Here is a 23174-nt window from a genome sequence, read left to right as displayed (position 1 = left end):
CGGTCCGAATACGGGCTAAACCCGAATTCAACGTTTAGCCCTTCGGATACGGGTTCCTTTAGAGGAATTGGTGGGAGGAACACGCTCGACCCGAATCTGGATCCTGATGAACCTTTGTCCCCCTTTCGGGTCTTTCCACTCATTAACTTTGACTCAAACTTTGTATTTGTCTTAAATTTCATTGAATATGTAAAAGTTATCAATTAAAAACCCAATAATTTAAAAAGATTAAAATCCAGAACTCATAAACTTTAAATCCTTTCTCTTGTGGTATGTTTCCAAGTAAACTAATTCAACTTATCATGGCTGACTAAAAGATTAAAAGATAGACGAATTAACTTAAATAGCCGCTCAACCAACTGCTTAAACTAAAACTACCCAACGGATGTATAATATATGTATAATTCATGTATAATATGTCCATAATCTACGTATAAAGTAAACAGTGACTGCGACTAGCTATGCATGTTTAAACACATGTCATACATTCATTGATTTAATGTAAACATTAGTTAAGGATAAGTTTTTAACATCCAATAATTGGGATAAGTCATCATACAAATGCACAAATATGGAAAAAAATCTCAAAGAGCTCAACAATGGCAGCTCATTTTCACTAACTATTTAGGCCAAACACTAACTTTTTCTTTCTCATACTTCAAATAAACCGCTGTCACAGCAGCAACAAAATAAACCTGAATAAACACAATTGCTGGTGTATGGTAATTAATCACGCTTTTACCTGTTGCGAGTTCTACTAACAGCAATGCGGATAACCCGAGCATAGCGATCCGTCCATTGACCCGCTCTGAATACGGGCTAAATCCGAATTCAACGTTTAAACCTTCGGAGACGGGTTCCTTTAGTGGAATTGGTGGGAGGAACACACTCGACCCGGATCCAGATCCGGATGAGCCTTTTTTGTTGCCCTTTCGGGTCTTTCGGATCTCCGCTTTCTTACCCGTTCCGCTCCGGTACCTGTTGAAAAGAATAATTCAAAGGTGTATGAAAACCAAAACGGAAAAGGGCCAAATATACCACTGTACTACGAGAAAGGTTTAAATATACCCCTCGTTGTACTTTTGATCCAAATATACCCCTGCCATTATACTATTGGTTCAAATATACCCCTCCTCCGTTAAGATTGTCCAAGATGAACATCTAGTCTTATGTAGCACTGACATTTACTAAGATGGATGCCACGTGGCATGCCACCTCAGCGCCCCTAACCCATTTTACCCTCCCCTCTATTTGTTTTTCCACCATTAAAATTTCCTTCCCCTCCACCACCGTTGCCATCATTACTACCACCATGACCATTCTCGCCAATTTTAATGTTGTAGCTGCCCAGACTTTTCTTAGCGTCTGAGTGCCGCATAAAATAGACTTTTCCTTCCCAGTTTGTGCCAATAGAGACTGAGCAGCACTTTACAGTTATCCAAATTTATGAATCCGCCATTATCACTGCCTTGCCTTCCTCACTGAAATTGAGTCTCACTTCTCTTTCCTCTGTCTCTCACCACAGTTTGTTCTTACCATTCGAATGGAGATAGTGCTGCGACTGCTTTATTAGGTGAAGACGCTATAAAATTAACATGTATGGCCATAAAGCTCAACAGACTTGATGTTAATAGCCAATCCTTTGCGGCACTATCGGAGTCTTCTCAAAGCATCCATTTTCTCCGCTATGGATGAGAGAGGAAAATGAAGTCCAAAATTCACTATGCACTAATGATATCCTGGAGAAGAAGACGGCTTAAGATGATTGCACCTCCTCCTTAATGATGTAAGAAATGCTTCAACAATTTCAATTACTTGAAGTCAAAAGAAAATATGTTTGTCAGCCTTGGACTCATGGTTGGGGGAATGAGAACTATCACTCAGACACCAAGAAAAGTCATAGTTTTTAGACATAAAGATTGTCGCGGTGGCGGTAATGGTGGTAAAGGGGAGGAAAATTTTAGTAGCGGAAGAACAAATAGGAGGGAAGGGTAAAATGGGTTAGTGCTGAGGTGGCATGCCATGTGGCATCCACCACATCAAATGTCATTGTCACGTAAGATTGGATGTCCCCCTTGGACAACCTTAACGGATGAGGGATATATTTGAACCAACAGTATAATGGTAGGAGTATATTTAGACCGAAAGTATAACGAGGGGTATATTTGACCCTTTTCTGATAGTACAAGGGTATTGGTTAGGATTTGATATTTTAGTTCACGTTTAGTTAGGATTTATAGTCAGATTTGTATAAGAATATGTTTTTCAGCTTATAGTCAAAATAGGTTTCGTACTACTCTCTCCATCCCAATTTTATATGAGGGTATTTGTCCGGGCACGAATTTTAAGAAATAAAGAAAAGTCTAAAACAAACTATAGAAATTTGTATGTTTATAAAATATTTCATTAAATTTAATGTTAAATTATTACTAAGTATTCCCTCCATCCCAATTTAAATATCTTACTTTCCTCTTTTATCTGTCCTAAATGAGTGTCTATTTTTATATTTAGTAAGTTGACAATTCAAATATTATATGTGGTCAAATTTTTAACCATAACATTTTAATATATTACACGTTTTATTTAGGACCACAAGGTTTTCTTTATTTTATTTCTTAAACTTCGTGCATAATCAAACTAAAAGATGTCATTCTTTTTTTTTTAACGGACTAAAAAGGAAAGAGTGTTACCGGAGACGGACTTGGGAAAGACGATTCTCGAAGCTGTCAGGATCGGAGTTGGTGGTGGTGGTGGTTTCTTCTTCAGTATCGGACGGTGAGGATTCTTCGGTGGTGGCGCGTGTGATGAACAGCGCGTGGAATTTGAGGGGAGATTTTGAGAAGAATATTGGGTTTGATTTTGTGAGTTGCAGAGTGGAGGATGTTAAGCTCGCCATTTTTCCAAGAGTTTTCAGTGGCCTCTGGTAATATGATTAGATAAGAAGTTATTTGTTTTCTTATTTTTTGTTTTTAACAAAAGTGATTTTTTTTTTCTTATTTGTGAATTTTGTGGTCCTTTTATTTTTCTAAAGTATGAATAAAATATGAATGTGCCAGATTTTAATTACAAGAAAATTGTGACGCATTATAAATATTATATATAAGAGGAATCAAAAGATTTTTGTAGTCCTCACGTTAACTTTGATCCTACGAAGCTTCTACAAGTGTTCTTATTTTTTAGCCTAGTTTATCTTCTAAGACAATCCATTGAGCACTTAATTATTGGTGTTGCTATTACTTTTCCCTACATATTCTCACTTTTATCATCATTCTTTATTCCACCTTTGTAATTGGTCACTATAATAGCGACTTTTTGTGATTTTTTTTCCGCTCCTTATTTTTACTCCTTTATTTCAAATTACATAAATTTTAACAAATATTTTAAGAATCTTTTCACTATATTATAGGAGAATTGCAATTTATAATATTTTCTGTATAGTTTTCGAATATCTAATAATTTTAAAATATTGAATTGATCCAACTTGATTTAGCTTCAAAATTAATCAAATTGCCTTTATATTTTGGGACGGAGAGAATATATTATTTGTCCTTGTACGTTCAGGTAAAATTAGGGTAACTTTGAAGCCAAACTTCCTTTTACAACTGGAGTGTTTATTAGGTAATACAATATCTTTTATCCTTAAAACGTTCAATATTTTGCTTCTTTAGTGAGCTCATATACGCTTATTATCCTAAAATTATTTTCAAATATAGTTTTAAAATATTTTACGTTACTAATGTACTTTTAATTTTTATGTACTAATATTCTTATAGGATCATTATGTTAATTTGTGTAAAGATTCTAAATTAAGGTGATATTTATTGCAGTATATATTTGAAGTTAATGTAATTATTTTTGTTGTGTTAGATGATTCTAAAAGATGAAAACGTGAGTTTATTAATACAAGTGAAAATTAAGTACATTATTAAAGTCTTAAATGAGTTTAAGTTTAGCGCAAAATGAGTTAGAAGCAAGGCGAAGCTAGAGTGTCGGCGATAGTTTTGATTGAATCCGGTAGCTTAGGTTCACAAACTTTGTCTTTGTATATAGATTATTAATTTAGTATTGAATAACTTAAAAATAGAATTCAGAACTCATAAACTCCAAATCCCGATTCTGCATCTGAATTGAAGTAAATAATTTCATTAACAATGAAACTTAAAATGTTAAGAGTACGTTTGGGCCCGGACTTAGCACGGCCTTGTGAAACTAATAATTTGGAGACATTTTCTTTTGTGCGGATTGCCCTTCAAAAGCACTGGTCTTTAATTTTTGTCCCTCAAATTTGAAATCTTTAGTTTTTGCCCTTTGCCTAAAAATTCATGGGTTTCGGGTTCGAACCCCCACTCAGACAAGAATTAAAAAAAAAAAAAAATCGCAAGGCAGAGGTTTAGATTCGCTGGGCAGAGTTTGCCTGCAAACTATGCCTGATGGCTTGCAAAACAATGCCTGAGGCCTAACTTTGGCTTGCAAAACAATGCCTGAGGCCTAACTTTGGCAGAATTTTGCATTCAAAATTCTGCCTGAGGCCTAACTTTTGCCCGAATAGGCCTAACTTTGCTGCAAAACTCTGTCTTGCGTTTTTTTTTTTATTTAAGCCGGGGTTCAAACTCCAAACCTCATGGTATTAGGCGAAAGACAAAAATTAAAGACCATCAATTTACCGGGCAAAAATTAAAGACCACCCCAAAATAAGGGCATTCCTGCGGATTGCCCATTTGGAGATGAGATGAAATATTGAAATCCAAGGCCAATTTTGTTTCTTCTCCTTCAGAAAGGACAATAGGACAAAAGGGTGGTGTCTCATCGACAACCATAAGAAGCCTCAATACTATTTATCCACATTTTATGTGCGATACTCTTAAATAGAAAATGGAAAAAGATTCAAATCGACTAAAAAGGATTCTATTTACTATTTTACTTGTTTCACTTTTCACAAAAAGGTAGGGGTAAAGTGTGTACATTCTATCCTCTTCGGACCACATTATGGAGTTATATTGGGTATGTTATTGCTGCCGTTGTTATGTATTTTTTCCTTTTAGTATGTTTTTACTTCACAGAGAATGATACTTTTTCTTAAAGAAAAATATTTAATTTTATCAATTTTATTTTCCTCTATTACAAATTTTATCGAGACTCATTTATATGAAAGTACATAAATGAAGAGATATATGAAACTCTCAAACACAACTCATTTAACGAGATAATACTTTGCATATATTTGATCTACATATCAAAGATCTTTTTAAATTACTTAAACTTCGTATTCAATCAAACGCAAAATAGGACCGAGGGAGTAAAATCATAAGCAAGAAGTTCTTCATGGGGGAAAGTTATATGGAGGCAGAGTAGAAGGCGCTAACATACAACAATATGGTGGAGTCATATCTCTCCGATCTTTTCTATTTATCTTTAAAATTTATGTTGGATAAATATTTGAAATCTACATTGGTCTTTTTTTAATAGCTAACCAATTCTGTTCTTTCTTATTCAAAAGTTCCAATTCTATACCTTGGCTTTAATAATTGAAAAAAATTTACACTCCGTTATGCTTATTTATATTCATACATAATTGATTATTTATCATGGCCGACAGCTTTCACTTTCGGATAGCTGATTTATGTTTCACTATATGTGACTTTTTTTTTTACTTGTTGCATGCTTATTTATAATCTAATTCTGGATGAAAGAATAAAGATAGATCTTATACCTGATTAATCCATAGGACCAGCTTCATTGACCAATTTATTTAGACAATTGCCATCTTAAATATAATTAAAAAAGCAAATGATGTTCTAATTAGAGCAATCATTACCTCAATGGACCCAACAATATTAGGGAAGAGGCGAGTTCAAAATACAGTAGGCGTTTGGCCATAGAAACAAAAAAAAAAAAAATCACTTTTTTTGAAATTTTGGAGTAAGAGTTGGAGTTATATTTGGTCATAGTTTTTGAAATTGTATTTTTTGTTGAAATGTAGTTATTTTGGTTGTGAAAAATTTGAAAAACATTTTTTTTTTGTTTTTCAAATTTCGGAATACAACTTCAAGTTGTATTTGAAATTTTCATGCGAAAAACACTAATTCCGATAAAAAGTGAAAAAAAAAATCGAAAAAAAATGAATAATTCTTATGGTCAAACGGTCCCTACGCTAGTGATCAGTGAATGTGAAATAATACTGTACTCACGTACTATTTTATGTCATTGAGTGCAAACTTAGTATAATAGAGATTGGATGCATGACTAATGTACATCTACCTCGACTATATTGACAAGTGTTGCCTTCTTGAACAGTTTCGTCAATAAATAAAAATCTAATTGTACAGAGTGTTGCTGTCGAAATATCCTTATGATTGTATCCTTAATACACCTAGCTCAAACTTCATTGATTATTGTGATTAACCAACACATAAAACAAAATTTTATTTTAAAAAATTTAAAGATAACAAAAGAAGAAAGAAACTCAAATTCAAGGGAAGCATTAGTTTTTGAACTGTTGAGTCAACATGCATATTGATTTTCACCCCCTAATTTTGTTTTAAAAATTAAACTCCCTCCTCAATTATGAATAAGAGATATTCTCTCGCCTTTATCCTATGCAATGTCTGTTTTACCCTTGACATTTTTAATCCTCCATCTATGTAATTCCTTTTTATATTATATAAAATTTATTTTTTAAACCTAGATATTTATAAATTTTTCTTAAGTTCATATTATAGGTAGAATAATCCTTTTATGAATTTATCACGAAATCTAATGTTACTTTTTATGATTGATATTTGGATATTACATGCATTAAGTATATATTATGTATGTATTTGGTTGTCATTAATATCTTTTAAATAATAATTTAAAATTCATTTATAATATAAACAGATAATCTTTTAGGAATTTTTTACAGAATATACCTCTATTTTTATTAATAAGCTTGTATTACCTGCATTGAAATATATTTATAAAGTTATTATTACCTGTTTTTCTTACATGTATAAATACAGATTTTCGAACTTTGATTATTATTAATTAAAAAAAATCTTATTCTTCTCATTTATTTCATTATAGAACGATATTAGGTTATATACTCAATTAGAATTTCTTATTTTTCTTTTTTCCTTCTCAAAAATAATATTTATTTTCTTATAAGAAATTTGTTACATAGATTAAGAAGATAAAAAATATCATGATTTTAAAGAAATAAAAGAAAAAAAGACAAGTTGATAATGTAAGGGTAAAATAGAAATTTGAAAAAGTTAATTAGGATAAAGAGGGGAGAATGTCTATTTTACATAATTGAGGGGGGAGTTTGATTTTTAAAGCAAAGTTGAGGGGTGAAAATCATATTTGTGCCTTCTAAACCTTAATCCTACATTAGAATTTGAACAAAATTTCAAGCTAAGAAGATAGACGGTACCAGCATCATTTCTAAAACATGTGTCATGTGTGCACTACTAAAAAATGAGAAAAAATACATTAAGTGGGAATTGATCCTTGTTCCTCTTGTTCCTTTTGGTAAATAACTAAACTCTTAACCAAGTGAACCATTAACCAAGTGAACCATTAAGTATTTTTGTAGCATGGATGTCATCAAGTAATATTAGACCAATTCTAAAATATATGTACATAATAAATATCTAGTTTTGCGGAAAGATTATGGGTTCACGTGCCCCAAAATTCATATAAATTCCTTAACCATGATTAATAATGTGTATTTTTTTACTTCATTAATTTACTTAACCATGTACTGAATGCACAAAAGATCAGGCCTTCCTTGACAACTAATTCAATACAACAACAACATACCCAGTGTAATTTTACAAGTGGGGTCTGGGGAGGGTAGAGTGTACGCAGATTTATACCTACCTTGAATAACACATTAATAATTAAGCATCAATTGTCAACGTATTTAAATTGGATGATCTATAATTTCCAACTTAAATTTTCTATAACAGAAGCTATGAGAGGTAGAGGTAGGCCAAAAAAGAACTGGGGGAGGTAATTAGACAGGACATGGCACAGCTTCAGCTTATTGAGGACATGACCCTAAATAGGAAGGTGTGGAGATCGATGATTAAGCTAGAGGGTTAGTACGTAGTCGAGTGGTCTCCGTAGCAGTAGTATTAGGTAGTAATCCTGTAGTTTTGTTTATTCAATGTGTATTACTAACTGTTGCCTCATTTGAGCCATATTTCTCTTGATATCATGCTTTTTACTTTGGTTGTCACATCTCGGTCTTTTCTTTCAAGTCGAGGATTTATCGGCAACAACTTCTCTACCTCATAAAGATAGAGGTAAGGTCTGCATACATCCTACCCTCTCCAGATCCTATTTGTGGGACCACTGACATCCTACCCTCTCCAGATCCTATTTGTGGGACCACTGGGTATGTTCTTGTTAAGTTTGCAGTAGCACGGTTTTGGTGTACCATCTAGTCATTTGCATTATCTGAAATGAGAAGATGGATTTTATATGAGTACACAAGTTGGGTGGGGGAATCAGTTTTTCTATTTCTTTCCTGTGTTAATTTAATTTTTTATTTTAATCTAATTGAGCAATGTGCATATAACTGGTTGGCAAGATTTCTGCATATATGTAGTTGAAACATATATCACACAGATCTTAACTTGACTAAGGAGAGCCAAAGTCTCTTCCTTGCATTTGAAGTGTTTTTGGAATTCAAATGTCATGATTTTTCATATTCAAATAAGAAAGCTAGTGAGCACAAAACTAGCCTTAACTTTTTCTTTTTTTGGGAACCAAAGATTTATGTTGTTTAAACTTAATTCCATTTACTTGTACTATTTTCTTTGGAGTCGCCTTTGAGTGTTTTTTTTAACCAGCGCTTTATGATTTAAATTTTGATTACTTACACTTTTCCGGATATCCACTCTCCGGAGGTTCATATAACATACGTACCTGCACCGAGTATTTACACAACAAATCATAGTGAAAATACATATCACTCAACCATGATTGGGTAATATATATATATATATATATATATATATATATATATATATCTTACTAGTTATGTGAGGCCCGGGCTTAAACTCAAGATATAAAAGTAGATATTTTAACTAAAGAAATATAATTTGTGTTAGTACAAGTGTACAACAACAACCATATACCCATTGTAGTCCCACAAGTGGGTAATTATATGAAAGCAAAATTTTCATTCCACTCCTTTAATAGTTTAACTTCCATTTTGATGAAATTATTTAATTCAAATCAAATTTGGAGCCAGAATTTGGAGTCCGTGGCATTTTGCACCCTTAATGTGTGCTCTTTTTTTCAACTTGCACCCTATCCTATTTTTTTTTTTTATGATTTAAACCCCAATCTCTTTATTTCCTTGCAAAACAATAAATTCACCCTTTTTATAAATTTATCATGAGGGAAAAATAGGAATACAAATAATATATCTTTTTTTCCTTCAATTTATTTATTTTATTAGAACTGCAACAACAATAAATTTTATTTTCAAAGCTCTTTTTTTTTTTATTATTTTTATTTTAAGTGATATTTCTCTATCAATAGTTGCTAAACATTTGGAGTTCTTATTGTTACAAGTTTGTCGTTTTTCCTTTATAAATTAGTAGTAATTAAATTATAAAGGAAAAACGACAAACTTGTAACAATAAGAACTCCAAATGTTTAGCAACTATTGATAGAGAAATATCACTTAAAATAAAAAATAAAAAAAGAGCTTTGAAAATAAAATTTATTGTTGTTACAGTTCTAATAAAATAAATAAATTGAAGGAAAAAAAGATATATTATTTGTATTCCTATTTTGCCCTCATGGTAAATTTATAAAAAGGGTGAATTTATTGTTTTGCAAGGAAATAAAGAGATTGGGGTTTAAATCATAAAAAAAAATAGGATAGGGTGCAAGTTGAAAAAAAGAGCACACATTAAGGGTGCAAAATGCCACGGACCCCAGAATTTGACATTATAACTTATGTATCATAATTTTCTGAAGTTATTTAGTTCTAAATAAATAATCTATACATAGTTAATGAACTTTTAAGACAAATACATAATTTAACTTGTGCAGCGGATGGAGTTGCTCCTCTCTTAATTAGGGATTAGGGGTTCGAACATGAATATGGAAAAAAATCTTCGGAGGAAGCGCTCCCCCCAAATAGGCGCGATACAGTGCGAATTATCTAGATTAATTGGGCTCAAATGCGGATATTGAGCACCAATCAGAAAATCAAAGAACGTGAAAAATGATGTAGGAGGTTCGATAGCTTTTGAAAAGTAGACTTTAAAAACAAAAAACAAAAAAATTGACTTAAATAAATAAAATTAGGACCTAAAAGTAATTAATTAAAAAGTTTTAAAAAAATTTGAAAATTATTGTGAGGACTACAAAAGTCCCCAGGTTCGATAACTTTTGAAAAGTAGACTTTAAAAACAAAAAACAAAAAAAATTGACTTAAATAAATAAGATTAGGACATAAAAGTAATTAATTAAAAGTTTTTAAAAAATTGGAAAATTATTGTGAGGACTACAAAAGTCCTCACATTTGCTCTTATATAATATAGTAATATTCACTAATTGACTTGATCTAAATAATCAGTGCCAAATTTTTTACCTTCTTTTAATATATAGTATATTGGATATGACCATGTCACGAGCGCATTTAATAAATTAATCGTCGACATATATCTTAACTAATAGTAGCAACAAATAAAAGTTGATACACACCGAATTGATACTTGGGAAAATGTTAGATTTTTTTCCCTGTGTTATTACGTAATTCCTATTTTGGTCCCCTTGTTAGTAGATTTAGCATATTTAACCTTGAATTAAACAAGGTAAGTGCTTTTGGTCTAATTTCTAACGGGACTTGACAGAGCTAAACAGATCACTACTGCTACCAAGGGTGCTTTAGGAATTTACTTCTCCAGTTTTAATTACACGAAACAATATTCTTTCTTGTACAGAATTGGTATTACATGTTGATACCACGTAGCAGAAATTTTTAATACACAATTCCAAGATTACAAAAAAAAAAAATCAAAAGTGCAGAGCACATTCAAGACAATGGCTTCTCCTTTCTCTATAAGATGCTTCTCACTTAGAAGTTAGAGTGTAGAGCTTTTCAATATACCCGCTTTAATCTATCTTCTCCCCCCTAATGACATGCGTTCCAGTGTTGATTTTTCTTTTAAAGTTGAGCTCTTTCTTGTTGGTTTTCAACTCAAAGTGATGAAGTACCTGGAAATTCCATATGAAGAAAAATAGAAAATGGCATTGCATGTTACAAAATCAGCGTCCTATTGTATCTGTAAACTTCTTGTCGTAAGCTTTCTTTTGAAATATTAAGAACGGAGAATGCATGTGCTTTGAAAAAGCTTTCATTGTGAATTAAGAATAGGAATACATCCCACAGTGAGTTTTATTTTTTATAAGAATAACAGTGGTTTTGAAAATTTATTTTAGTGTAGTTTATGGTTTTAACTATAGATCTAAATCACTGGGGGATTTTAGGATTCAGAATATTTATATTTTCTTTTGAATTCCTGTTACCAATGAGAGAAGAGAAGGGTTTTTATTTTTATTTTTGCAACACATGTATGGAGAAAATCTGAAAATTGGTTTCGTCGTATAAGGGTCTTAGTAAAAGGACTAACAGATTTCTTTTCTCTTGAAGGGCCTTGCGTTGAAACATGAGAAATATCCAATTTGGCCTATGGGCAATTAGCAGCCCGTTTGTTTTGTCGAGTTCCGTTCAGAGTTTGGACCAAAATCATACACCTTAATTTAATTCAAGGGTAAATATGCTATGTCTCCTAACACAGGGACCAAAATAGGAATTATGTAATAGAAAAGGGACTAAAATCATCATTTTCCCTTGATACTTTATTAGTGTAAACATCGAGATATATATCAAACAAAGGACGGGCATAAGAGACCTCCAAGATTTGTGAAATGTGTATTCCGCTAAAAATGGATATCACCGAACTCTAGTTAGAGATTTGTTTTTAATCGGATTTGAAGACAATTGAGTTGTATCCGATCTCGGAAACTCTTGTAAAAGCTATAATTTAGAATAAGCAAGGAATATATTGGTGATGATAAATAAGAACACGAATCCTACCGGATATATGTTCTTTATAACAGATGATATTTTTCATAAGACTTGATAGAGAAAAAATATGTTAGGGTTACAAGTGTGATAGAAGATGATCCTTCCGTCTCCCCAAAGTTATGTTTATATAAGCCAAAGCTAGACTTTTCCACCTTAAAGTACAGAAGACATGACATGTCTGACGCACTAACGTTCGTTTGTGCTGCGGCGCTCTGATCGAGGCTGGTTGATGTGACGCGAGTTGTTGGGAATGAAAGACAGCTGTAATGAACTCTCGGGTATCCCAGTGTCCGGTCGTTCAAGGGTATCGGGTGCGCATTTTCCCAATACAAAATACATTTTTTTAAGAAAAACACAAAAAAGAAGGGAGAAGAGATGCGCACGTTAATTATCTACCTCCATTTGTCAAGAGTTTGGGGGAAGAAAACTAAAATGATGAGTTTTTTTGGTGGAATATTTTTTTGGGTTTCCATCTTTTCTCACATTCGTATTAAGGTAACGATTAATTCGGATTCGCGTAGCGTAAAGTCCATTTAATAAGGAAGTCCTCTATACGGAGATGTTTTTCTATCCCGAGCTCTCGAATTTTAGATTTCTGATTAAGGGTTGAGGGATCATGTCCATCCCACCACACTCCTTGATGATATTTTTGTGGAATTAAATGGTGAATTAACAGACAAAGATTAGTAACCACTACAGCCAATCCCTTATAGGGAAATTTTTTTAGGAGTTGGTGAGAGTTTAAACTGAGCACGGTGAGAAGACCTCTGACCTGAAGAGAACTTTTTTTCTTTTTATATATTGCAGAAAGCAGTCATTCCAAATTGCAAGCAGTCATTCCATATTGCGCGTGATTGGGATTTGAAATTTTTTGAAAGGTTGTCATATTGCTCAATTCAATTATGTTCGTTATAATAGAAAAGATTAGAAAATTATCAAAATCTTTCAAAAGCGACATGGCCTAAATTTGGTAGGAAAAGAAATTCCATATCTTTGATTGCATTTTCCCAAAATTAGTAAGTAGTTTTATCCTTGTTTGTGACCTTCGTTTGCCAGAAAGTCGACACATTGATTTGCCAGCTTCCTCCTGATATGTTTCATTATGGGAAAATGACATAGGGTACCTACTTAAGACTCTTTATTACAAAATATATAGATAGTTTTCCTTATTTACAAAACATAACGATATTTTACGAAACATGACGGATTTTCATATATATATATATATTTTTTAAATTAAACTTTTTTTTTTTTAAATCAAAGGCTTAAAAAATTACGTCCAATTTTTGTGTATGAAAGCTATATGAAATGTGTAAGTGTGAGCGAAATTTCTAATGTAATTTTCATACACAAAATTGTGAGCGAAAACTTTCAGCCTTGAATATTGTATGAAAGTTGTTATAATGTTGTTGTAGTTATATTAATTTTCCAGAAACCTAATATGAACTTTATATACGAAAAATGTGAATGAAATTCTAAGTCTTCAGCAAGATATACACATTTCATACCATTCTCATACATAAAATTTTGAGCGTAATGTTTAAGCCTTGATCGGGATATACACATTTCATACGTTTTTCATACATAAACTTTGAGTGAACTTTATAAGCCTTGAGCAAGATATACACATTTCATACACAAAAATTTGAGCGATTAATTTAAGTCTTGAATGTTGTATCAAAGTTGTATATAATGTTGTTGTAGTTGTATTAATTTTACAGAAATCTAATATGAATTTTATACAAGAAAATGTAAGCGAAATTTTAAGCCTTGAGCGAGATACAAATTTCATACCGTTTTCATACACACAATTTTGAGCGGATTTTTTAAGCATTAAATGTATATACATTTCATACATTTTTCATACCGTTTTCATACACTAAATTTTGAGCTAACTTTTTAATCCTTGAGCGAGATATACACATTTCATACAACTTTCATATTTTTGAGCGAAGAAAATATTTTAAAAAAATAAAATAAAAAACAAATCAATTTTTTTTAAAAAAAAAACACATTTAAAAAAAAAAATAGCTTTTTTTAAAAAAAAAAAAACGTGTTTTGTATAGGGGTTGTAATGTTATGTTTTGTAAATAAAAAACTATCGTCACGTTTCGTAAATATTTCTCCTTAATATGTATACATACGTACTTTGCCCTTCAATTATAGTCTTGGTAGCTTCCAACAAGTATATGTAATCTTCAGTAACAATATCTTTTAGGGGGTGATATTGTAATATCCTCCTCATTGATAAGTTTGACGTCAAGTAGCCGGCCTGTTTTTATTTTCAATTCTTTGTATCTAGCTCATTTATCTTGCTAAATTTAATACCTTTTTAATGTTCTATAGTTCTGAAACGAGGGTTGAAGTACATTACACCTTACCTGAGTATCCCAACATTCATTTTTCTTAATCATTTTTAAAAATTCCTCCAAAAACAACATCTTCAATTTGCGCTTGACTATATCACGAGTGTTTAATTTTATCTTTTCCACACAGGTAGGGACAAAGGGATTAGGTTAGCTTGTTTGGAAATAGAGTTTAAATTATGAATGAGTTTTACTTCAGTATGTCTACGTACGTAGAATAAACTACAAGTAACTATAGTTACGTTGTTCATAAGTTAAGTTACTTACCTACAAACATTGCAGTAAACTTGTTATAACAATATGTATAAAATTATTTATATTATCAGTAGTACATAATAAATTAATCCATTATGAATGTACAAGGAAGATATCTGCATTAATTTTTTTTTTTAATCGTTAATTAAAGGTAAGTTGCTGTCATGTGATCAGGAGGTCACAGGTTCGAGCCGTGAAAACAGCCTCTTGCAGAAATGCAAGGTAAGGCTGCGTACAATAGACCCTTGTGGTCCGGCCCTTCCCCGGACCCCGCGCATAGCGAGAGCTTAGTGCACCGGGCTGCCCTTAATCGTTAATTAAAGGTGATCAACCTTTAAAGCAATAGCAAACTATCTACTTATATCCTATTTCTTTAATTTCTTGCCTAAATTTTGTACATATGTCAATAAATTTTGTACATATGTCAATAAATTTTGTACATATGTCAATGGTGACTTTGATAATGCAGACAATATTTTGAACATTGAATCGGAAGATTAGAGGAGCTAGCGAGTTAGAAGTTCGGTAGCAAAAGGATACAGTTACTGGTAGCTTCTACTTAATTTGTGACCAAACTAATTAATTTCAAGACTTCATAATTTTTTAACTACCCACAAAGTGCTATTCTCAGTCTTCTTTTGTAATCCAGTAATCATGTGGTAATACTAGTTTTAATTCTCTAAGTAATTGATTATTTAAATTATTTCACTTGCATGCAGCAAACTAGTAGAGGTTAAATCGTCACTCTTAAATAAAAGGAATTAAATCCTACGCAGAAGCCGTCAAAGAAGTGGACCTTATCTTAGTACTATTTATATAACAATAAACACATGGGAGAAACAATTAAATTACTCTTTTCATCTCATTTTATAAAGGTGGTTGACTTGGCAAGGAGTTTAATAAACATAAGAAAACTTTTGAAATTTGTGGTCTAAAATAAATTTTAGATATTTGTGTGGCGATAAATCATCTCAGTTAAATTGTTTCCAAATATAGAAATTTGTTACAAATTACAAAAATGTTATATAAATCTTACAATATTAAACTCTAGATAGATTACTTATCCCTAAACAATAAGATGCATTGTGAACTTCTATAATTTTAAATATATTTATTAAAGCTAATTTTATTTCTTATTTCAATCCAATATTTATGTTGCATGCACTCAATAGGAATTTAAATAATGCTTCTACGTATACCAATTTTCTAAATTTCCAATTCCATATTATATTATTCAATTTCTCTTACTTTAAAATTCAAATCTTGAACCATAAAAGCAGCTAATATATAAAAAAAAATAAAAAAAAATTGTCCTTTTTCCCTAGGATGTTTTTAGTTTTGAATTTTGTTGCTCTTTCCTTTACTCGTTGAACACATTCTACTCTTATTTTTGGCGATTTGTATTCGATTTTCTCCTTTCCTTTTAGACTTCTCTATTTCCCCCCCTAATACCCTCTCATTTAATAGTCTAGCAAAAGTATAGTGAGAAAATGATTTTCTCACTTTAAACTTATATTTTCTTTAAAAAGTGTAAGTTACAATTTTAATATCTATTTTCCTTTGTTTCTTTTTCTAAAAAAATGTATTTTATGATAAATTTTAAACCCCAAATAGAACTCAACAATCAATTGAACAAAACTTTGGCTAAAATGAATAAAAATATTGATCAACTCAAAATACTTTTATTCCAAAAAAACATTTTTTGTTCCAAAAAGAATTTCACTTTTTGAAATGTAGAAACAATTTTAACTTCGAAATTCTCATTTTATTTTTAATGAGATGATTTATAATCACATAAATATGTATAACATGTTTTAAACCACAAGTATCAAGTATTTTTTTCTTAAATTTTGTATGTAATAAAATATGATGCTACATAAATTGGGGCGGAGAAAGTACCAATAATTACAATGTTCATTGTGTTGTAATTTTATAATTTAAGTTGTCCTATAAATTTTAAAAGTTAAATCACAATTCAAAATTCAAGATATAGAAATAAATAAGAAGTTAAATTCGATATAAATAAATAAGTATTAGTAGAAATCTTACGTTAGTTCAATCATATGTTATGGTGGTATGAGGTAGTCTTATTTTCAAATTATTTTGAGAAAAGACATGTTTTAGCCCCTGAACTTGGCAAGAAAACCCACTTTAGCAATTAAACTTAACTTCTGTTTATTTACCCCCTTAACAAGTTACGTTGTAATTATTTCCCCCCTCTAGTGACCCATACCAGTTGAGGGTTGGGTCGTGTTAGACACGCGCGAGCTAATTGGTCCACGTATTTATTTAATTCCCCAACTTATTTTTACCCGTCTCCACTTAAAAAACCCGACCCAGCCCCAATTATCCAAAACAAAATACCCAACTCGGTTCCCAATCGTCATTTTCCCCTTTCCACTACAGATCCAAACCTCCACGCTCCACAAACCGATCATTGCAAAGTTAAAAATCCAAAAAATCCACAAACCGATCATTCCAAACAAAAAATCTTGTCGTTTCTGAGTGATATTGAAGATTAGTTAGCCACAAAGGTACACGATTGTTGTTGTTCTCCTTAGGGTTTGTCTAGATTTCGATGTTACTGTTTTTCAGTTGTAAAAAATTTAGCTTTAACTTTTTTTTTTTTTTTGGTGTAAATGGTAACTGAATCTTGTAATTTTTCATTTGTTTTTAATTTTAGGTTTTGTGAAGAAAATGGACGATGTGTTTGTGACTTTGAGATTTAACCACGGAGGTAATTTAGAAAAAATCCCTCGTATTAAGTATGTTGGAGGTAGTGTGACAGATTATTTTGATGTTGATCTTGATAAATTCTCTTATTTTGAGCTTGTTTACTATGTTAAAGAAATCGGTTATAATGTTTCATCTTGTTGTGTATATATTAGACCACCTAAATGTCGATTTTTAGTAGAAGTTAAAAGTGATAGGGACATTATGGGTATTGCACCTCAATTAAAAAAAGGAGATATTGTTGTAATTTTTGTGACTCATCTTGTTGAGGAACCTATTGTGGCCCCCCCCTGCTCTTCCACCTATTACCCCTGTGGGTGGGGAATCTTTTACTGCTTTTGATAACCCCACATGTGAAGATATAAATGAAAAGATTGGGGCAAGTTAGGGTAGTCAAACATTTGAGGGTAGTGAAGGCTTAGGGTTTGAAGAGGCTGCTGGTGGGACTTCAGCTGCTACTGCAGCTGATGATGGTAATGATTCTGACTTAGAAAGTGAGAGTGAATCTGAGGAGTCTGACAATGTAGTGGTAGAGGAAGGTGAAGAAGAATAATTTGATAGTGATGTCCATGAGGAGGATAGGAATCTAAGTAAAGATAGGGTGGCTCTAAAATCAAAAAAGAAGAAAGAAAAGGCTAAGAGATCTGAAGGGATATATTTAGGGCCAAAGGGTGTAGATATGTGACATGATGAATATTTATCTAGGAGTAAGAGTACATTTGAAGGAAAATTGGGTGGAGATGAGCCATTTTATGACTCAGATGACCCAGGTAGCTTTGAAATAGAGACTGATGATGAAGCTGATGACGAAGATGTGGTTGAAAAGCCTACTAAAAAGTCAAGGAGACTAAAAAGAATTAGAAATAGGGTTATTTTTTATCCTAAGTGTAAAGAAATAGTTTGGGAGATTGGTCTTGCATTTGAAAGTGCTAAACAGTTTAGGAAAGCACTTACTAGGTATGCAGTTCAAGAACATGTAGAGTTGGATAAATATGTCAATGAACCAACTAGGGTGAGGGTAAAGTGTACTGCTGGCTGTCCATGGTTATTGTTTGCCAGTTTTGATTCTAGAACAAAAGATTTTGTTGTGAAGAATTATAATCCTGTTCACAAGTACAATGGCACAACAAAGAACAAGTTGGTAAATTCTTTGTATATTTCAGAAAGGTACAGGGACAGAATTATTTCTGAACCTGGCATTAGAATTTTTTAGCTTCAAAATTTGGTAAGAAAGGAATTAGAGGTGTATATTGGTAGGACTGTGGCAAGGAAAGCCAGAAGCATTGTTTTGCAACAAATCATGGATGACAATGTAGAGGAGTTCAAAAGAATTTTGGATTATAGGGATGAGCTTTTAAGGACTAATCCAGGTAGCACATGTGTGGTTAGGCTGCGTGAAGAAACTTTTGAAGGTGGAGTCAAAAGGTTTCAGTCCTTTTACATATGTTTTGATGCCATGAAGAAGGCATTCAAGGCTGGTTGTATGAGGGCATTTGGGTTGGATGGGTGTTTTTTAAAAGGTGTTAGTAAAGGGCAAATGCTTGTGGCTGTTTGTAAAGATGGGAACAATCAGATGCTACCACTGGCTTGGGCAGTGGTTGAAGTTGAGAATGCTTTTACTTGGAGATGGTTTGTCAACATTCTAAGGCATGATCTTGAGCTTGGAGATGAGACTGGTTTGACAACTCTTTCAGATATGCAAAAGGTAATGTATTCTTGGTTATTGATTTCTGAATTTTTTTCAGTTCTCTTTAACTTATGCTGCTCTACTGTCACCTATTTTTTTTTTACATGTTATTGTAGGGTCTGGATATAGCCATTAAGGATCTGCTGCCAAATGCAGAACAAAGAATGTGTGCAACACATGTGCTTGCCAATTTTTCCAAAAAATGGAAAGGCATAGAAATTAGAAACTACTTCTGTAGATGTGCTAAGTCCACATATGAGCAGGAGTTGCAAAAAAATTTGGATCATATGGAGAAGTTAGGTGATGGAATAAATGGAGATTTGTTGTATTACAACACAGATAGGTGGTCCAAGGTCTACTTTAAATACCTCAGCAGTTGTGATAGTGTTGACAACAACATGGCCGAGAGTTTTAATTCTTGGATTTTGGGGCCAAGGCACAAGACCATTATCACAATGCTTGAGGAAATTAGGGTCAAAATGATGAGAAGGGTAGGACAACTAAGAGAGTTTTCTGAGACTTGGATAACAAACATCAGCCCAATGGCTTTGAAGGTATTGCAAGAGAACACATCAAAGTCAATGAAGTGTACTCTTGAATGGAATGGTGAATATGGCTTTGAGGTCAAGGACAGTTGGGGTAATAAATTCATAAATCTGAACAGCAATACCTGCATTTGTAGATCTTGGATGCTGAAAGGTATTCCCTGCTATCATGCCATAGCTGCACTTCATTTCAGAAAATTGGAACCTATTCACTATGTTGCACATTGGTACACTAAGGACACTTACCTTAAAACATACAACTCATTCATTCAACCTGTTACTAATATGGCAATGTGGCCAAAGTCAATCAATCCTCCCACCTGAGATTAAAAAGCTGCCAGGTAGGCCAAGGAAGTGTAAAAGAAAGGAGTAGACAGAAAACAAGACAGGGAAGCTGTCAAAAAGAGGTATTGAGATGACCTGCAGCTTGTGCCATGCAAAGGGTCACAATAAGAAGGGTTGTCCTATGAATCCACAATCTGTCAGAGGCAGAGGAAGGGCAAGGGGGAGAGGGACAAGTACTAGTTCAACAAGGTCAAGTGTTGGTTCTTCTACAGTGCCAAGTAATTCCCAACCAAGTAGAGGAAGGGGAAGACCAAGAGGTTCTGCCAAACGGGTAAAAACTTTCCTTGCTATTTACTAGTTGATTAAATATTACAGTCTTATATTTAGTCTAACTACTTGCTAAAATGAATTAGGCCATGGCTGCTGCATTTCAATCTGGAAGGGGTACAGGACAGTCGTCTACATCACAGGCTTCTGATGCAAGTGCATCAGTTACTGGAAGAGGGGCACCCTTTAAGAGGCCAAGAGTTGTGGGAATGGAAGTGCTTCAGACCCAAAGTGGTTTCAAAATTATCAATGTAAGTTTGCAACCTCACTAACCATTTAATGCAAACAATCTAGACTAATGGAGATCTATTTTATTAATGCAGCCTGGAATGACAAATCAGTCTGCAACTATGCCTATGAATTCAGCAGTAGTCACTGGTAGTCTTGGACATCACAAACCAAGACCAGGAGGACTAAAAAGAAAAAGGAGTCCAGCTATAACACAACAAGATCTTCAACAAATGAGTGGACAAAAGAGAATGAAAACAAGGGCCAGAGCTGCTGAGTTGAACTCTTTAAGTCAAACAAGTTCATCAACTGCCCAGAAATGAAATGGAAAAATGAAGTTGAATTAGTTTAGTCCTGTATGTGTATGTCTTTGGTACTGTCAATTATGTTTTTGTGAAACATATTAAGCAGCTGTGACTGTAATTTTTCCCTGTATTGACATTCTATTCTTGCGATATTAAGCAGTTGTGACTGCAATTTTGCTGTATAGTTCCTGGTTTTTTGACAGTTCAGTTTTGCAATGTTGTGTATGACATTAAATGCATAGAGAAGCTGCCCAGCTGTGACTGCAATGTTGTGTATAAATGCAGTAAACTTTTCTGAGCAGTGTGTACACATTTGAGCAGTGTGTACAGATTTGAGCAGTCAAAACACATTGAATGGATGCAAGTGAATGCATTATACAATGAATCTGAGTTAACTACTTGAGCAGTCAAACACAACATTGAATCTGAGTTAGTAAATGATGGTAGTTGGTACTTGGGAGTAATGGTCAAAACCAATGAATCCGAGACACTATAACCATCATTAACTACTTGATCACACTTACACTACAACTCAACTCAATTATAAATAGGCATTCTTTCCATCTCACTTTCACTCAACTCAAATAACTCTTAACAAATATAGTGATATTAAAGAGGCAGCCTTCATCTAAGATGGATGACATTCGTTTGACCGCATGTTTTGACAAAGAATTGACGAAATCGTACGTCGAAAAAGACGATTTCGTAAGTGTTGTCGTATTATATATTTTCAATTGTTCTTTTACCTCTTTTGGTTATAACATGTTTTTTTTGCAGATCCTTCCAACTGACATACTGGAATTTCTTCTAGACACCGACAAGGACGCTGTTGTTCATTACGATGATCATGAGTATAATATGAAATACAAGGTTGGCGTATACACGCGCCTCGCTCAAGGCTGGAAAGCCTTCATTGATGCTGCCGGATTAGGGATAGGAGATGTGTTGTGTTTTAAGGCATGTTTAGATGAGAACCCCATAGTGTTTTTTGTTCATGTAAAGGAGGATCCGGAGATCGTAATGATAGATTAGGTCTCCAGATTCTCTATTTAAAGTAATTTATAAATTTCTCGACTTTTGCTATCATTTTCAAGGTAATATTTTCCATAACAACAAAATTCTTCAACAAAAGCATAAAGTTCTTCCATGACATTTACATTACAACAAGAGCATGAAGTTCTTACGTTACCTACTACGCGATTACAACATACAACAACATAAATTCAGTTGATTAAGGAAGCCGTCAAAAAGCCAATAAATATTCCCCACGAAATCAAAAGCAACATCCTTGTATTTGCAAGTTTCTCCTCCAAATTTAGAACTTTTTTCAAGTCAAATTGTTGTTTACTCTTCAAGCCAATTAATTCCTCCTTCATTTTGTTCACTTCAATTAGATGTCTAGCCTCAATGGCAATTAATTCTTCTTGCAATTTGTCCCTTTCGATCTTGACCGCATCTAACGACGACGTCAAATTTTGAACATTATTCCACTGAATCTCAGGGAACAATTCATCTTCCCATTCCCAAAATCCACAAGAATTGCCCTTAGGCCTCGGACATTTGTAGAATTTCCGTCCGGGATTACTAGGAGTCGATGAAGTGAGGTGTTTTGCAATGGTGCCACAATTACATTTTACGTGAGATGAACAGCTACCTTGAGACATTTATGAACCCACAGTATTTTCGAATTACCACAAAGAGTGATTATGGACAGAAATTTGGAGGAGGAATTTTGTGGAGAAATTTCGTGGAGGAAGAATACATATATGAAGGAGCAATGGTGTGAGCAAGAGGAATTTCATGAATGGAGGAAAAAAAAATGGGCTGGTGTGATGTAGATGAAGATGAAGAACTAGGGTTTAAAGGGTGGTGGGTCGGGTGGGATTAAAGGGGGAACGGTATTATAACCGTTACCCCGTCGATTTTATTTAAAAAAAAAAAGTTCACAAAAATTAATTAACGCGCGGTTGTGGCACTGTCAAACACGCGCCCTGGTCTGGGTCACTAGAGGGGGAAAACAATTACCCCGTAACTTGTTAAGGGGGGTAAATAAACAGAAGTTAAGTTTAGTTGCTAAAGTGAGTTTTCGTGCCAAGTTCAGGAGCTAAAACATGTCTTTTCTCAATTATTTTCATCACCGTTAAACTCGTTCTTCAAATGGCTCCTTGAATTTTCTTTACAATGTGTGAGGTACAACTATTATTGGGCAGACAAAAAGTTGTAAGAGGCTCCTCTCATTCTTTGACAAGTAGATTTTGTGGGTTCCACTTCCAAAAAATGGGGCAGAAGTCCCAACTCTGCCTTCTCTCACTCCTTTTCCAATTTTTATTCTGGTTGTTTCCTCAC

General features: G+C 33.2%; 3 protein-coding genes across 3 annotated transcripts; 1 reads left to right on the top strand and 2 right to left on the bottom strand.

Annotated features, from left to right (window-relative positions):
• Positions 1-512: 512 nt before the first annotated feature.
• On the bottom strand, positions 513-2994 carry LOC132614966 (uncharacterized). The gene is made up of 2 exons (XM_060329523.1): positions 2691-2994; positions 513-978 (listed from the first exon to the last, which is right to left on the bottom strand). The coding sequence occupies exons 1-2, from the start codon at positions 2894-2896 to the stop codon at positions 621-623; spliced, it is 564 nt and encodes a 187-aa protein (XP_060185506.1). The 5' UTR covers positions 2897-2994; the 3' UTR covers positions 513-620.
• Positions 2995-8007: 5013 nt separating this feature from the next.
• LOC132613357 (uncharacterized) lies at positions 8008-20007 on the top strand. Its single transcript, XM_060327371.1, has 6 exons — positions 8008-8080; positions 17402-17595; positions 17840-17990; positions 18177-18618; positions 18709-19156; positions 19255-20007. The coding sequence occupies exons 1-6, from the start codon at positions 8008-8010 to the stop codon at positions 20005-20007; spliced, it is 2061 nt and encodes a 686-aa protein (XP_060183354.1).
• A 2044-nt stretch (positions 20008-22051) lies between these two features.
• Positions 22052-22492, bottom strand: LOC132613356 (uncharacterized). The gene has a single exon (XM_060327370.1). The coding sequence runs from the start codon at positions 22490-22492 to the stop codon at positions 22052-22054; it is 441 nt and encodes a 146-aa protein (XP_060183353.1).
• Between the last annotated feature and the right edge of the window lie 682 nt (positions 22493-23174).

This window comes from Lycium barbarum, chromosome 10, assembly GCF_019175385.1.
Source record: "Lycium barbarum isolate Lr01 chromosome 10, ASM1917538v2, whole genome shotgun sequence".
In the NCBI taxonomy this organism is placed as follows: domain Eukaryota; kingdom Viridiplantae; phylum Streptophyta; class Magnoliopsida; order Solanales; family Solanaceae; genus Lycium; species Lycium barbarum.
The sequence above is the reverse complement of the archived record's forward strand: the minus strand, read 5'-3'. Positions and strand labels throughout refer to the sequence as shown.

Bases quoted from the DNA above. Each gene is read 5' to 3' on its own strand.
- LOC132614966 (XM_060329523.1), bottom strand. From the start codon at position 2,896: ATGGCGAGCTTAACATCCTCCACTCTGCAACTCACAAAATCAAACCCA. The intron at 979-2,690 runs GTAACACTCTTT...TCTTTTCAACAG, and splicing joins CTTTCCCAAGTCCGTCTCCG to GTACCGGAGCGGAACGGGTA.
- LOC132613357 (XM_060327371.1), top strand. From the start codon at position 8,008: ATGGCACAGCTTCAGCTTATTGAGGACATGACCCTAAATAGGAAGGTG. The intron at 18,619-18,708 runs GTACAGGGACAG...GTATATTGGTAG, and splicing joins TCTTTGTATATTTCAGAAAG to GACTGTGGCAAGGAAAGCCA. The intron at 19,157-19,254 runs GTAATGTATTCT...ATGTTATTGTAG, and splicing joins CTCTTTCAGATATGCAAAAG to GGTCTGGATATAGCCATTAA.
- LOC132613356 (XM_060327370.1), bottom strand. From the start codon at position 22,492: ATGTCTCAAGGTAGCTGTTCATCTCACGTAAAATGTAATTGTGGCACC.